Source organism: Gobio gobio (assembly GCF_949357685.1).
Source record: "Gobio gobio genome assembly, chromosome: 15".
In the NCBI taxonomy this organism is placed as follows: domain Eukaryota; kingdom Metazoa; phylum Chordata; class Actinopteri; order Cypriniformes; family Gobionidae; genus Gobio; species Gobio gobio.
The window spans coordinates 3275881-3294059 of record NC_137108.1 but is presented as its reverse complement, the minus strand read 5'-3'; the positions used below and the strand labels follow the sequence as shown (position 1 = coordinate 3294059).

At 39.3% G+C, this 18179-nt stretch overlaps 1 protein-coding gene across 1 annotated transcript in view; it reads right to left on the bottom strand.

The window, feature by feature from the left end:
- The window catches only part of grik3 (glutamate ionotropic receptor kainate type subunit 3), a 219594-nt gene that overhangs the window by 19887 nt on the left and 181528 nt on the right, over positions 1-18179 (bottom strand). The window contains exons 12-13 of the mRNA XM_079837898.1: positions 15750-15868; positions 2582-2799 (exon numbers count right to left, since the gene is read on the bottom strand). Of these exons, the coding sequence (XP_079694024.1) occupies positions 2582-2799; positions 15750-15868 (337 nt within the window). The remainder of the gene's footprint in view (positions 1-2581; positions 2800-15749; positions 15869-18179) is intronic.

Below are 18179 nucleotides of genomic sequence, written 5' to 3'. Positions count from 1 at the left end.
GTCTGACTCTCATGCCGGCCGACCGGGGTTTGAGTCCCGCTTGAAGCAGGCAGTGTGAACAGGAGGGGTTATATTGGTGCCGTGAACCTGATGGGAGTGAGGTTTAGGGGGGTGAGTGTAACGGAAGCCAGCTAGTACTTGCTGTGCGAGTAAACCTTGCTGGAGCGTCCAAATCTCATGCTGGTAGTTTGCATCCCGCTTAGAGCGGGCAGGTTTGAACAGGAGGGGTTACATAAGCATAACATAGTATTGTGCAAAAAAAAAAAAAGTATTTCGTCATTGATAATTTTTCCCTGTTATCATATTTTGTGTGAAACAGAACACTAAGCCGTGTTTCCACCGCAGGAACTTTCCCCAGGAACTAGGAACTTTGGGGTGGTACTCGGTGTGTTTCGACCGCTGGAACCAGGGTCTAAATGAAGTTCTGGGTAAATATTTCCACCTCCGAACGGCCCTGCTCCCTGAGGTAGTACTTTTTCAAAGTTCAGGAACTTTCGGGGGTGGGACTTGGGCGCTGAACATGGCGATTGGTTTGCGAGGCATTTGCGAGGTTCGTTCTGCATTCAGTAAATATCAGTCTTGCTCTTTCTGTCCGATGGCGCGCGTTCGTCTCAGCCATATCACGGTCAATGTCCGTAAAAGCTGATAATAACAACCTACAATCTAGCATTACGTGCTTTCAAAATATGCTTTAGTATCAGTGCTCGTCTCTTTTTCGCCGTTTTGTTAATTACATAACTAGCAAAAGCAGCGCTGCTTGCATCTCCTCCATACTTGTTATTGTTGCAGACAGTATCGCACAAAAATGATGACTGTCCATCGCTGACTGGGAGGATCAGTCGAGTGCAGTCCTACATCACCTGACTAATTTGCCTAAACTTCACTGTACTTTAGACCGCAGTGGAAACGCAGACAGTAGCAGGTCTGGGGGAAAAAAAGTTCCTGGTACAAATTGTTCCGGGTAATTTCAGTGGAAACGGGGCTCTAGTGTTCATTTCAGCTAAAACTACCAAACAGTTTTGCAGAAATGTAGACAAAGCCATGTATTTCCAATAAGCCTGGGTTGTATATTCTTTATAGTGTGCTCATGAAGTTTACTACGCATTTCTACAACTGTAGTAGGTCATTATGTAACCCCTCCTGTTCGAATAGCCCGTTCCAAGCGGGGCGCGAACCCGGGTCCACCGGCATGAGAGTCGGATGCTCTAACAATGAAGCTAAAGGCTGCAAACCCCTAGTGTCAGTCGCTAGAGCGTCTCTTGAGATCAGAGCAGTGAGGTTTACTCACAAAGCAACTACTAGCTGGCCTCTGTTACACTCACCCCCCTAAACCTCACTCCCATCCGGGTCACGGCACCAATGTATCCCCTCCTGTTCACACTGCCCGCTCCAAGCGGGACTCGAACCCGGGTCCGCCGGAATGAGAGTCGGATGCTCTAACAAGGAGGCTAAAGGCTGCAAACTAGTAGTGTATACTGTCCTAAACATTGAGTCTCCTTATAAAGAAATATATTCAGATTTAGAAGTGGAACCAATTGTGTGTGTGTGTGTGTATAGTTTGCGGTCTCAAGATAATGAAACTTTAACATCACGATTAGCACTCGGTTTAAATGGCATTTCATGGTTTTTTTAAAGGAGGTCACGTAAGAAAGCATAGCTAATCACGGATAATTGTTGGCTCAATTCCATGAAACATTTAAAGTGACCCAAGAAAATTAACAAGTGTGAGCGCTCTTTGATTACTCTTGATAAAATGTTAAATTAACATCTGACGGTCCAGGTCTGCTCGCTGAAATACCACCTCTGAAGTTTCAGAAAACAAGCAGAACTGAAGGTGTTCAGGCAGTGACAGATTGCTATTTTAATTGCAAACACCTGCTTTTTGTAATCTTTATTCTAATGCTGGAATGATACACTTCAGGAGACAAAAAGGACGCACGATCAAAGGGACTTCACACACTAAATGTCAAAGCAAGTCTCAGCCTAATACATTAGATTTGTCTTTTGGTTGTTTATAGAAAGGTTGTTTATAGATATCGTGTTTGAAATTATTACAACATCAGCAGAAACTTGAAAGCGGACTATATTTTGAAAGAATGTATGAATATGCAATTGCTGGTTTTAAAGACACCTCGATTTTATGTCACTCAGAAACCTGGTACACTTTTCTCTGCTCGGCACAGCAGCATCTGAGAGCGAAAACTCAAAGCCGTGAAAAAGTAGGACCCTGCAGGCAAAAGTTGAAACTTTGGAATAAAAAAATCATTATGAAGGAACACTTCAAACCTGGTGGAGAAGTGACTGCACAGGAGAATTTGCTTTTACAGTGGGAATTAAGATCTAACTGGAAAAGCTTAAAAAAATCTTCTGTGAAATTGTATTGATTTTTTTGCTTCTTCTCAAGAATAAAAAAGTTCCTCCTTTTTTTCCAAAAGTTAGCTGAAGCTGTCTTTCAAAAATATCTTCTGCTGTGGTTCTCATGTGTCAAGCTTCATGGAATAAACAACATGTCACAAACAGTGGATATAATCTCTGTAAATGCATCCAAATGATAGACTTCCATATTTTCAGAGGGTTGTACCTTGAAGAAGGACATCGTAGCTCCGTCTTTGACTACGCCGTACTCTATTTTGGTCTGTTTGGCCAGATCATCGGCGGAGTCCACGGGCGAGTCCATCCTCTCCACGGTGAGGAAGGCTGCCAGGTTGGCTGTGTAGGAGGAGATGATGATGAGGGTGAAGAACCACCAGATTCCTCCAATGATCCGAGTAGAGAGCGCTTTAGGCATCAGTTCTGAACCTGAACAGAAATGAAATGCATCGTCAGCTGATTACATAAAAATACGTGAAGGTTTTGGTTAAAATATATGCTAAAGGATTAGTTCACTTTAAAATGAACATTTCCTGATATTTTACTCGCCCCCATCTCATCCAAGATGTTCATGTCTTTCTTTCTTCAGTGGAAAAGAAATGAAGTTTTTGGAGGAAAACATTCCAGGATTTTTCTCCACATAATGGACTTCAATGGGAACCAACAGCAGAAGGTCCAAATCAATGCAGTTTCAGAGGAAGGGCTTCAGAGGCTCTGACCGATCCCAGATGAGGAATAGAGTGTGATCTAGACAAACCATCCAACATTTTCCCCCCAAATTTAAAATGAATATACTTTTTAACCTAAATTGCTCATCTTGCGCTGCTCTGCAGCGTGCCAAGGATTGCGTAATCACGTCTGAAAAGTCACGCTAGACGTAGGCGGAAGTACCGCCCCAAACAAACGTGCGAGGACTACCAAAAAACACTCCATCTTCAACTTCAAAATCGTCTGACTTAGCTGTTTTACCTTTTTTTGCTAAAGGACATTTTAATTATGTGGCATTCACACCGGACGCGAATGACGCGAATAAATCGCGCTATTCGCGCAAAGTTGGACGCTGAAACATTTTGAGTTTACTCGCTTAATTCGCGCGTGACATTCGCTTCACAACAGACGAGAATTCGCCTCATGGGAGGGGCTTCTGCCAGCGGCTCGTCTCTTTGAGAAATGGCTGACATGGGCTGTGTTTACATGTCTTTTTTGTTAAAATACTACTGTTAATATGTGACAAAACGTAGTTTTAAGACTTTTTCAGGCGATAATGTAGTTGTTTAAAGCTCAAATCTGTGGTTTATTTATAAAGAGAGCTCCTATTTGAACATGTGATCTGGCGTTTTCGCAGTTGTGAGCTCCAGTGGATCAGCGGCGCTCAGCGCTCATTAACCCCGGCGAGAGCAGCCTTTCCTCAGCCAGTCCTTCTGCCGTCTGGCTCTGATCATTTTTAGGCTATTTAACTTGACGTTACCGTTTTAGGCGACTAGCACTGACTTTGAATTTTTGACTGAATTGTTTGCTTCATTTCATGTATAGCTTCTTATACCTTTTACTTATACTTTTGTATTATTATTGATCATACATAAACTTGCATTTAACAAAAAGAGACTGGGTTGTGTGTCATGTCATTTAATGTTATCACAGTGATAATCATATTGTCTGAACCAGATATTAATATACAGATTTTCTCCTCATTGTTGTCACTACTAGAGCAAGCTCCTGATTGGTTAATGCGGCGTGTATATCTGCCAAAGTTCAGATTTTTCAACTCGGACGATTCGCGGCATTCGCGTGAATCACGCGTCAAACGTTCAATTTGCGCCGTGTCATTCGCGCGGATCGCGTCATTTGCACGAATCCCACCACAGAATGTCTATTCGCGTCTTTGCATTGACTTAACATGTAAATCACTCGCGCGAATCACGTCATTCGCGTCCGTTGTGAACGCACCAGTAGTCTTCGCACTAGCGCATTGTAAACACGGGTGCGGTACTTCCGTCTACGTCTAGCGTGACCTTTCAGACGTGATTACGCAATCCGTGGCACGCTGCAGAGGAGCGCAAGATGAGCAATTTAGGTTAAAAAGTATATTCATTTTAAATTTGGGGGGACAATGTCGGATGGTTTGTCTAGATCAGAACCTATTCCTCATCTGGGATCGGTCAGAGCCTCTGAAGCCCTTCCTTTGAAACTGCATTGATTTGGACCTTCAACCGTCGGTTCCCATTAAAGGCCATTATGTGGAGAAAAATCCTGGAATGTTTTCCTCAATAAACTTATTTTCCACTGAAGAAAGAAACACATGAACATCTTGGATGAGATGGGGGCAAGTAAAATATTCTTCTGAGAAATTGATAACTTGAAATGACGCACTAAATTGATCAAAATATACTTTTGCTTTGTTACAAAACAAATCTATTTAAAAATAAATGCTAATTATCAACTAGCTCCGCTTCACGCTTCACAGGGGATTTGAAAGACAAGCGTTTATCCTGCCCCTCGGATTGAGCCCTGCCAATGGTGAGTTCCCAGACCCAACATCTTGATGTGGGTCTGGCTTGTCAGGCTAGTTCTTTTGAGCTTTCTGTTCATCCTAATATATGATTTACACAAAAAGTTTGAAACCGAATGATTTCAACATTGATAATAATCATAAATATTTGTTGAGCATCGAATCCTCATATGAGAATGATTTGTGAAGGATCATGTGACACTGAAGACTGGAGTAATGATGATAAATTCAGCTTTGATCACAGGAATAAATGACACTTAACTATATATTCACATAGAAAACAGTTCAACAGTTAAAATTTTAATAATATTTCACAATATTACAAGCCTGGATGCCAGCCGAATTTGGCCCCACCCACAACATTTGAGGTGGGGAAGTTCGGTCTGGACTTGATCCGTTGTGGAGCAACTATTCTGGAACCAGAGCTGTTCGGACCAATCAGATCGTCAGGGCGGGCTTCATACGATGATGGACAGATGATAAACAGTAACGTCATCATCACGTCACCAAAGAGCACTTGGGTTGAATTTGTTTACTAAACGGAGAACTTGTTCATATATGCATTCACCTTTACTATTTCTCTCAGAAATGATGATCTTCCAATCTCTTATATTGGGCACTTTTTGCTCTTAAATTGGCTTAATCTTACTGTTGACATTGAAAATGATGCATGTGTTTTTCTGAGGGATTGCCGTTTTGACAGTTTCCACCTGGACATATAGTCATATTTGCAAATTATCTTTAATGTATTTGCCCTGTTTTGATCCGATTCTTTTTTACAACATCGGCAAAGATCGTTTACACTCATCTTCTTCTTCTACTTCTTCCAGCGTGCGTGCAGTTGAGTTCTGTTGACAAATAACGTTATGCGTCGCTCCGTTGCTCTGATTGGTTGTAGGTCTATCCAATCGAGGTCTTTCCTGGTTCGGTTGAAACACGCCTCATAATCACAGCCCAATGGAGCAGAATCAGACTCATATTTTGACTAGAAGTGAGTATGACGATGTCAATATTACTGTTTTTGCTGCCTTTGTGACAATAAGAGACTACTTTCAAAAAACATTTTAAAAATCTTACCGACCCCAAACTTTGGTATGGAAGTAAGTAAATAAATACGAAATTTCTATATTTTTTTTAATCTATATAAAATATTTAGCAAAATACTGTTAAAAATGATTCTACAATATACTATATTTTCTTTTCTTGGACAAACCTTATCCCTCTAAAGTATCAGTTCATTCTGCAGCTCAATCACACAGAGAGTCAAACCAAACAAACACAGAGATGATGGACAAACAGAGAGTTTGAGAGCCAGTGAACAGTGCAATGAGAGCTAGACAACTGCAAACACACACACACACACACATATTTTTTTTACATTTATGGCCGTGTTTACAGCTGGTATTAAGATGTGTTTTGGTGCATCGAAGTAGACGAGAGACACATTCCCGTCCACACCTGGTGTTTTAATCCGTCTCTTTTGTCCACTTTCAACCACTTCTGTCCTGATGTCTTCGAGGGGAGGGTCTATGGGCGGGTACATGTGTGGGCTTTTTCAGATCTTTCAATCTAACGGATGATATAAGCTTACGCAATTGACATATAAACGTGACCGGAGACGGAAAAACACACAGAGAGCATCAGCTTTAGTTTCTGCTCTGACAGACACAAGACCAGCCGAACTCTGTGAGTGTGTGTTAGAAATCAGGAATGGAGAGAGAACATTGTGATTGGTACGTTTCTCATCTTCAAACCAAACTTGGGTCATCAACCAACAATGTTTAAATCCCATTTGGCTAGCGCTCTTCCCGTAATGTTTAGGCGTTAGGTCAGTCGACGGAGAGTAGCCAGTCTTTAGAGGCTGTTCAGTGCATTTGACCACATGAGCGTCTACACTACCAAAGCTATCAATGCGTTTTCCACGTATATATATATGACTTATTTACACTGTTAAAGAGTTGATTCTCATGCTAAACATGGCCAAAATAAAAAAAAATACACTCCTTCAGGATTCAAACAAGGTTCGGAAAGTTTTTTTTTTTAGTATGGCCTTGTATGACATCATAAAGTGTGGAATTCCTTATATGGGCACTTCTCCTGTATGAGCACACACACACACACACATCAACGAGCTTCGTTCGGGTTACGGGAGCCGTCGGCGGTGCTGGCGTTGTGTTTTTAGACCACAAGATCAACAATGTCACTAAAAAGTGTGTGTGTGTGAGTGTGTTTGTGTGAGGGAAAGCTAACCATGTTCAGCTTCCCAAATAACCCAGCGTTAAGGGAACAGTGGATGCAGTTTGTGTTTCCAGAGTTCTGCAAGTGTGTGTTTGTTCCCGGTCATGAGTGGAAACTGCAGGCGTGAGTGAAACTGAATCAAATGTGTGTGTTTTGGTGAACAACACCAAACTATAGTGAATCGAGTTATCCTGTGTGTGTGTGTGTGTGTGTGTGTGTGTGTGTGTGTGTGTGTGTGTGTGTGTATGTGTGTGTGTGTGAGTGTGTGTGTGTGTGTGTGTGTGTGTGTGCGTGTTTTGTTGGCAATCTGCATATAATGTGAACAACACCAACGTATAGAGAATCCAAAGTTATCCAGGGATAATGCCATGATGTGTGTGTGTGTGTGTGTGTGTGTGTGTGCTTGTGACTCTTTAGCTCCGCCCACTGCACGCCTCCACGGACTCGGCTATTTTCAGAAAGAATCGGTACAGCGTATCTGTCTTTTATAAATATGATAAAACTAAAGACTCTTCGCAGATATGAAGGATCAACACTACTCTACAGATACTCAAGATGAGAATCTGTGTGTGTTATGGACCCTTTAACCCATTAACCCCATTATAACCTTACCCCTAAAACCATGTCTTGACCCTCAAATAGGCCCTTAAAGGGCTCTCAGAAACTGAGGACTGGACAAAATGTCCTCACTTTACTCGCTTTGTCCTCACTCTTATGGTCTTAAACTCATACCAGTCCTCACAAAGATACACACACACACACACACACACACACACACACACACACACACACACACACACACGCAGTTCACCTTCAGTCACTCTGTATTGGCTAAAATACAAATACAGCTTTTTTTTTAAATACAATAATTTTGCCACAACATACAGAATCAAATCTGCTCTTGTAGGAGCGGGTCTTTGCTTTGTTGCGTTGCTTTTTTTGCATGTTCCTTTATCACATTTCAGTGTGCAAGCTATTAAAGAAATGCTGATGTCACGGCAAACAAGCAGCTGACAGATTTCCCAGCCTAGCGCTGAAGCTAAACATCTGCTTATCGCTCTGTAAAAGTAGGGAAGGCAAAGTTGCTAAACTGTGGCCGTTTGTGGGCTATTCTCTGTGGGTTTGCTTCAGAGTGATATTAATTATGATGACCTGCTTTTCCCTGTCCTGCTATTTCTTTCACAAGCACTGGAACACGTCCGCCCGGCCGAATTTCAAGCATTTCCCAATGAGAATAATTACCTGCACTTAACATTCCCACCTTCTTCTGCTAAAGAAGAAAGTCACAGCGCCGGAGGCTAGCGTTCAGTATTCAGACTGACACTTAGCCTTTTCACTATCAGTGTGTGCCGAAGCTATAATGTTTTAAACAAAAGCACGGGGAAGAAATAAAGATATGTTCAAGATTAGGGGAACTGAGCAAATTGATAAAGCGCAGCAGTCACCAAATTAACATGTTTGCCGGCAGTCAGCGGTAAACAGAGATGGTGGGAGACGATTGGCTGGTTAAAGCTTGTTTAGCTGGTTAGCGAGGGTTTGGGACTTGCAAAAACAGACCATTTTTCATGTAATAATCTGCATTTTGCACAATGAAACATCCGTTTTTGTCGAGCGGGCCATGTGTAACCTGAATAATTTTTGGACAGATATGAAAAATGTGCTTTTCTTCTTTTATCAGTTCAGTTGAGACGCTGTGCGCTAGCGTGAAGGAGCTTCCTGTCTGACAGGAACTGATGTTTAAAAAAAAATGACAATGAAGAAAAGGATTAAAGACAACAACTGTGTGGTATTTTCTGACACGTGGACACATTTAGTTTGTATGCATGCCAATTGTTGAGGTGTCTGGTCTTATTTGATCTCATTTTGTTCCTGCTGTCTTGCTCCCGATACAATAATACTGGATTCATCTTTGGATTATCCGTCCCAGATGATTGTAGTATTGATCTTACTTTATGTTAAGGTACCAACTTCTGGTAATACTTTATTTTACAGTGTTCTTGTTGCAAGTTAGTAATTACTATTGTGCATAAATACCCTAAAACACACCCTAATCCTATAGTAAGTACATATAGTTAGTTCTTATTATTTAAATATAGCTGTAACACCTTAAAATAAAGTGTAACACAACTTTGTCTCAAATGTTTCACCTAAAAATCCTAAGGAGAATATAAAATAGACCATTGGGAGACCAGATAAGCTAGTTATGGCCGCGAGTCTCCATTTTCTTTTCATTTAATCTCATTGCAGTCTAAGAAACAGTTTTAATGAAGCAGTGTTTATTTAGTTGACGATTAATTTGTGTCATAATTGTCTTCGGCGACCTTATTTCACTGACGAAAATGAAACAATAGCTAAATGAAAACCAGTTTAGGATGACAAAAACTATGACAGAAAACTACTGTCATTTTTGTCAACGAATAAAAGCGAGACGGAAATGTTAGCGAGGGCTGATTAGGGAAGAGATCCGGTCAGAACTGATGTCCTGTGTATTTGAGTTGTAATATGCGGATCTAACAGCGGGAAAACACGGCTCTGTTGAGCTTCTACAGGCTCACGCGACAGCGCTTCAGAACGGCTCAATCAATCAATAACACACATTTATGACAGGGAGTGTTTATGAACTAATGCTGATGAATAATGACAGTGTTTACTTTACCATGTTTATATAGTGATATGTTTTAGATGGTTGTAACAATGCATATTTGATCTCCCTCATCTGAACTTCAATGAGCAAATGCAACTGCAATAGTAAAGGCATTTCAAAATAAGAGTCCCGGTGTAATTCTAGCTTGTTTATAATTAAAATTACACATTATATATACATTTTGGTTACACAATAAACTGTATTTAATTTCATTCCCATTTCATTCATAGTCAGGAGGAAAGACATTATTCAATAAAGTATCAGGGTTATAATAGTTCACTAAAAACATTAAAACATATTCATTACTTAATATTTAATTAAATGTTAACTGAAATTTAAAATAAATAAAATAAAATAAATAAATAAAAAAAACTTATTTGAAGCTTTAGCTTAATCTGATATACAAACTAAAACAGAAATTCAACATTATAAAAAACTATATAGATGTTTTTAAAAAAAAAACAAAAAAATGTATTTTGCTCTCTTTCGTGTATTGTGAACGGTCGAAAACACAATGATGTCCAAATGTCAGTTTGGCATGTATTCAAGTAACAGTCGGTTATGTAATGCTTAAATGCTCAATTAATGTATTATAATTTAACATGATATTTGGTCAACTTGCTGTCTAAATTTACACTGTAATGAAGCAAAAAAATTGGCTGAATATTAAGAAAATTAGGAAGAATTTTTCTCACATGTGAAATCCAAAAATCCTGAAATTGTAAAAACTTACAGATTACTTTTATGTTGTCCCTATAAAATACGTTTGTTTCATACTAAGTAAACTATCGCTTTCCTCAGCGGACGGACATTCAAACTGATTTTTTATAATAGATATAGCTAATATTACAGTCAATGGTCACAACTGTTAAACTGTCAACTTGAGATGGTGGAAGGAAGTAGTTCTGCACAAAAGAGTGTTTTTAAAGACACTCCGTTGTTGTTTCTGATTTATTTACACACTTGTGTCGTCTAACTGTTGTATAAACGCAATATTACACTCGTAGCCGTGCGATATGGCTGTATATCAGTGATTGCCTACGGCCGAATCACAGCCGTGCTGATATACAGCCATATCGCACGACTATAGGCCTTTGCACACTGAGTCCGAAATTCGCATGCAAAATTTTCGTACGTCAAAAAATAAATTCGACCTCACCTTATGTCAATTACGCTTGCACACTGCCTCCGAAACTTTCGTCCGTCAAAAAAAAATCGGAACAAGTTCGATTTTCTGCGTTTTTCGCATCCGTTTTTCTATCTACAGCTGATGCCCAACCTAAAACTGCTGGCAATGCTGGTGAATGAATCGCCAGTGCTCAGATACCTACAATTATATATACAAATATTATTGTATCAAAAATACTACAATATCACATTCACAGCTATAATTATAGCACACCAATTCCCTGTAAACCGTGTGTGTGTGTGTGTGTGTGTGCGCGCGGATCCTAAACATACTGCCAGTCTCTGTTCAGGATTGGAAATTGGTGGTCTTCTTTTTAATATGTATGCACATTTAAGTACCTCAGCACTATTTCTGGATAACTAAAGTACATTTAGTACAAGTTGCTCCAATTTAGCAGACTAGTATTAGTTTAGTATATCAAAAGTACAATTGCAGGGTATTAATTTATTAAATATGTATTTGTACTATAGCATACATTTTGATGTGATTTTGAACTGAATTTCCATCTTACAGTTTTGATCTTATTTTATGTAATTCTCGATGATGCTTTCGCAGTTTTTAAACTCTAAAGTGTAAATCATCATCAATCATTGATGCAACTGGAGTGCGTAAACAGACACACACACGGCACATCCCATAACTTCACAGAGAGCTCTAGTTGCACGGCTGCCGGTTTCAGACTGACAGGTATCGCACGCGTATCAGTGGAGATTTCATGCGTAATGAAATGTGCAGCAGATTTGCACTCCCCATGAGCAAAGAATCACCGTGGGCACAGGAAGAGCCTTTTCTATCCGTCTCCTTACATGAGGTAAAACATTTCATTACTCCCCGGCATGCTTTATTATGCCGTTTGGTTTTGAGGCTATCATTTGCTAATGTGTGCCTGTGAGGGGTGTGAAAACAGCTTCAACCCCTGCGTGTCTTTAATAGCTTCCTCCATCTAATTCTGAGAGGTGGCGCCTCAGCACACAGCCAAAGACAATATTTAAAATGGCATTAAGGAAAATAATATTTGAGAGAGAGAGAGAGAGTGCCGTTCACTTTGGTGTTGTGTTCAGATCGGATTAGGACTTCTTATTCAAGAGTGGTTCCATTAAAAGACTAAAATACTGGAACCAAATGATTCTGATGAACCATTCTTGCTTTCTCAATGCATGTCGAACAGCGTAGGCTTTATACTTTGACCAAAGTTCACTGCAACACAAGAGAAAAAGTCCTAATTGAACGTGACGAGAGGGAAAGACTGGATGACACAAAGCAATAAAAACTGGATTGTGGATTGTGTTGGATTGTGTTTGCATTAGAGAATAAATAGAAGAAATAACAAATAATAATCACATAAAATACCCTTGATAATAAATATGTACACAGTTCATAATTAGTGTCCAAAAGGAGAGCGTATTTGTTATCAATGATCCTACAAGCATCCAAATATGACCGAAGAACAATATAGTAAACTTAGTTACGGTATTTATCTGACAAAATTATTTGGCAAGAAAGGCAAAATCACAGCTACAGGTTTTATTTTACTATGCAAAAAACAAAAGAAAAACTAAAATCTGAAAGGAAAAAGCAAACATTGACTACAACATAATCAGTTATTAATATGTTTGTAGATGCATTTATAATTCCTTTGTATGACAGCCTATCCAAAAATTAAGTCACATTTTATTATCACAAATAAAACAATCTACTCCAAGCACAACTATGCAATATGCCTACACAATCTTTAACAAATGTTTATTAATATTTGAAAAAAGGGTGAAGATTGTCAATTGCCCTAGGTCGGACATCACTTTTGACCCAATGACTCAAAAAATTATCAAACATAAAAGTATCACATATCCTGGCCATTTCTCTCTCTCTTTCTCTCTCTCTCTCTCTCTCTCTCTCTCTCTCTCTCTCTCTCTCTCTCTCTCTCTCTCTCTCTCTCTCTTATTCATGTACAGAAGGACAGAAAATCTCAGCATTCTTGTAAGTCTGTGATTGTCATTAAAAATGAGCTTATTCGTCTTCTTTTTGGTCTCCAAGCATAGACACTATTGAACGACATGAAGCCCGAACTCCTGGAAAATTGAATCCTGGATAATGTTCAGGTCGTTAAAAAAGATAATACCAGATGGTGGAATAAACGGCTGTTATTACACACTTACTGGCACATGAGAGCTGAAGCTTGTGTTTGTAGTTCTGCTGGTTGCACGTGAACAAATACGAACGGTTCTTGAGACTCTTTTGGCTCTATTAATGAATCAGGTTCAATCATGTTATTGGTTTGATTCATTCTAAAGAATCTGCTGAAGCCCTCCGTCCAACAGAAATCAGAACTGTTTCTGTCTTCAGTATTATATAGGCTCATTTTGTTTTTAGAGTACGAACTTCCGCTTTTGCTGGAGTAGATTGCTGGTCCAATAACTGCTCTTTACCGGACAGTAATACTGCCTTCACATGCTTTCGGAAATGTCCTAATTCCCTCTTTAGAAGTTGTGATTACAAGCTTGTTGCATTCAAGTGCATTGTTGTCGGAATGAATAGGAATCATGGGGGACACCAGGTTTATTCTTCCCTATTTAATGGGAAAATCTTATTAAAACCAACATCATATGTAGTGTCCCATGCTGACAACCATATAAACATTCCAGATATTCCGCTTTCTGCCGATTCTGCAGGCTATTTTCGCTGCCTATCAAACATACAATACGCTTCAAATGATTACTCGTACATGTAAATATGCGCTACATTAATGTCAAGACAAGAGGATCCAGATGTTTTGGGGAAAAAAATAATAAAATCACGCCTGCCACAGTGCTATGTTTAAAGATTATGGCACGCCTATCTCTGGAATTTAGCCATCAAAATTATTTCCGAACTTCCCAGTGGTAAACACGACATCAGAGGGCATTCATTAGCAATTTTTACCTAGGAAACTCATATTTATGAAAATTCCGATAGCCCGTGAAGGCAGCATAACTGCCTACTCTCGCCTACATTCAAGGCAGAGTCATTGGCATCTCAAACAAGCCTATTGTATCCGTTGGCGCTCTTATTATTATTATTTTCCATTTCTTCTTCCGCTACGGAAGTCTATGACAGCCTATAGAACCACTTGCGGGAAAGTTATGAAATTTGGCACACAATTAGAGGACAGTCTGAACTGTTACCATATCAAATTTAGAGTCTCTAACTCAATCTCTCTAGCGCCACAACATTTGTTTCCATTTTTTCACCACATTCTGATTCCTTGGCTCAAGACGATTCGATTGCACACTAGATTGCATCAAGAAAATGTCCCCATTGAATGTTTTTGAATTTTCCAAAATCATACTTTTTTCGAACTCCTCCTAGACGGTTGCTCTGATTTTCATGAAAATGTAATCAGATCATCTTCAGACCATGCCGACAAAAAGTTATGGATTTCAAATTGGTTCATCAAACTGTTCTCGAATAATGCGCAAACAAATTCAACGAAGAGCATGCAAGCATTAACGTGAGGCTATGTCTCCGCAACGCTTTAGCGTATTCTGACCAAACTTGGTGTGTGTTATGACAACCTGCACAGTTTCGGCAGAGTGCCACTTAGTGGTCAGGAGATATGAAAAATGCCTATTTTTGCTTATAATGTCTGAACAGTTTGACCAAAATTCACAAAACGGGTCTTTAGATTCAATGCAGCATGCCGAGTGTCATTTTGAGCGTCGACCATTTTTTATTTGGTCGTAAAATGCTGTATTTTACGAAAGCATTGGCGTATCGTTACGAAATGACAATACTCAAAAAGTTTTGGGGTCAAAAGTTATAATGCAATTTCCAAAAATGCTAATAACTTTTGATTAGCTTTGCCTATTTTAATTAAACTGGTTTTAATTGGGTCATGCTGAGAACACAGATACCAATTTCGCCATATTTGGCCGAACTTTGTGTCGGCCATTTTGATTTCCATTTACTTTTTTAAACTCATCTTACAACGTTGGTCCAATTTTCACCAAAATTTAATCGTATCATCTTCAGACCATGCAGACGAAAAGTTACGTATTTCGTGTTGATAGACGAAACCGCTAATGTATATCGCATTGACAAAGTGAATGGCATGATGCCAAAATGGAGGCTGTATCTCTGCAATGCTTTGACATATTGACACCAAACTTTGCATGTGTCATTGTCACCTTACTCCGGACACACCACATCAATTTGGTCACATCGCCACCTATTGGTTGAAAGTGATAAACCATGAAGTCATTACTTGTGACTGCATTTATGATTTTTCAGCCATTTTGCCTTAAATCATCATAATGTCTTTAAAAGCTAGTTGTTGCAGTGGCATGACTTGTCGTGTTCTTTGTGCTTGCAGCTATATTTTCCTCATGAATTCCATCCTTATGTCCCTCTGAAGCTGCATGTCAGCTATGGTGAATGAATGAAACACTGTATTGAGACATGCGATAAACAAGAACCAGATGAAGCACAGAGACGCCCCACTGTGCATGTGCTACGCTTGAGACAGTCTTCTGTCGACTGTCATCCCAACCTGAAACTCACAATCCTGAAGGTCTCTGAAGGCAACTGAGTGTCAGGAAACAAACGCTGCTGTTATCCCTCTAACTTGCCAGTGTGTATGACAGATGTTTGACACCCCTCATCCCCGCATCACTGACAAGCAAGATGACTACTTCCCCCTCCTGTCAGAAAAGTCTGAACTCTACGGTTTTGACAGGTAAAGGATGGAAGACAGTCATGTCATGCTGTTGTCAGGTTTCCTGGCTTGTTTGCTGTGTTGAGTTTGCAGTAGAAGCACTTATTACCTTGCTGCATGAGGGAGCCCACGCCAAACCAGAAGCTGTTGAGAAGGGTGAAGTTGTTTTCCACCACATCGGAGCCTGGGTTACACGGATGGGCGTCGTACCACTCGTACGGGCTGAACCTGAAGCGAGAACCACAGAGAGTCACACACATGACCTCTACTAAGTAGAGAGTTCTCGACCAGATCAAACAACACCAAATTGATCTGCAATTAAAACGATTTCCCAAATTCTGAAATGTTGCGACATTGTGAAAATGACTGGGATGAAAGCTAGATTTGCATGACCGGTGTACTTTCTGTAATATAGTCATTAATGTTTCATATTGTGAGATTTGCTAATGTACTCTCTTATATTAGTAGTGCACGGTGTTCTTTAAAGCAGAATGTTTAGACCTTTTTGACTTGTAATTATGAACCCTTAGTATTAGAGCACTTTACTTTAGACTAGACTTGTGCCCAAGGCGTTTATAACCCCAGGGAAATGTATTACAGATTGGCCACTTCAGGGCATTTTCTTCAAATCAAGGAAAGCATCTCACTAACTGTGACAAGAGTGTACCGTCTCAGCGCTTTTCAACAGCTCATTAAACTATAACACGATTAACTCTGGACACTCCCAGCAACTGCAGATGTCTGTAATTTCCCTTTTAACACCTGTCCTTTACCATCTACAGTACGAGGAACGTCTCGAAGCAGATGCTTCAGAACATGAGAGACGCAGGTATTGTCAAGGGACTTGTTAGCCGAGCATAAGCATCGTAGCTGGAAACACGTTGCAGGATTACATTGGTCTGTGTGCATGTTTTCATTCATTGCCTGCGGGAACAAAGAATAGGCAAAGTCGGCATGCCTGATAATACATCCATGTGTGTTACTTTTTCACTGTCTTTATGTTAGATGATAGTATTTTAAAACACATATCTCATATTCGTATTATACAAAAACATCAATAAATATGTCCTTCTTAGGCTGAATTCCCTGAAGAGTGCAAAAACCGGCACTTTGAAAACATGTTTGTTTAAACATCCTGACCTGCTGATTAAGCAACACTGGCTCGACCAATGGAGTGAGTTTAGGGCTGGGCCATCTGTTTATTCAACCAGTGGCAGACAGGGAGTGTTTTGGAAACATGTTTGACATCATTTATTTATTTTAATTCAGTTGGGATGCGCTTGTGTCACAGAAAATATACATTTCACTTTTAAATAGAAGAAATAAACAAGACAAAAAAAAAAAAAGAACATAAAATATATTTGATAATAAATATGTAGTTTCCATCTTCTATGTTGAGAAACACCTCCAAGAAAATTGAAACCTGGATAATGTTGTTGAAAAGATGATGGCCTGTTATAACACATTTACTGGCGCGTGAGAGCTGAAGTTTTCATTTTTACTTGTCCATTCTTTTGAAAAAGTATTATTATATATTTCTAAAGCAAGAGCAGTGTTGATATGAGTGATTCCTGATTTGACGGATTCATATTTGCACCCTGAAATAGTGTTGCCGCTATACTGGAATTTCCATCTTTGATACGATACCTTGAAAAATGACAGAAAAATGACAAATGATTTGTTATTATCTCATAATTTTTTGATAATTTGGGTAATTTTGTTGCAATAGCTTAGAACAGGAGGCTTTATTTGAATCGTTGAACTACATTTACAAAAAAAGACAAGTAAACAGTCAGTAATAACATACGAATAAATAAACAAATTACAAACAATAGCACAAATAAATACAATAGAACAAAGAGACCGAAATAAACACAGCTTTACGTTTTTTCACTTGGGTCTAACAGTAGTATTCAGCAAAGAAATACTATAGAAATTAAAATATAAATGTCAAATAACAAAAAAATTAAATACAGAGTAATGCTTGCTATTAAAGTTACAGAATGTATTAAGTCAAGAGCAGTGAGTGATTTTCTCTCTGTCTTTTATTCTTTGATTAACATGACAGACAGTGCAGGTTTATTAGGCTGCTGTCACTTTAAGAGCGAATGCACGGATCCAATATAATGATACACAACATGCGTTTTCTTTATCAACTATTTACGTCCCAAAACGTACTGTATTTACCTGAATACTCGCCAAAACGGGCAGTTTGACATAATTTTGTATTTGATCGTTTAAGCGCAATAAGCCACAAAAATTAAGTCAATTTGGTTTGAGAGGCGGCTTTATGTGTGCATGCTTTTGGTGTGAAACCTGCGGGAATGACTAAAATTATGAGCAATACAAGCCCTACAAACCGGAGCAAATGAGACGAGTGAGTGAGAGGAGGCGGGCGAGTGTGAATTCACCTTCGGTGCATTGGACGAAACAACCTCAGACATAAAGGCATCAGAAAAAAGGCCTTCAAATATAATATATTATCATTTTTCAACGCGCAGGTGCTCCATTGATTTCTGTGAGAAACCTTTGGCATCAT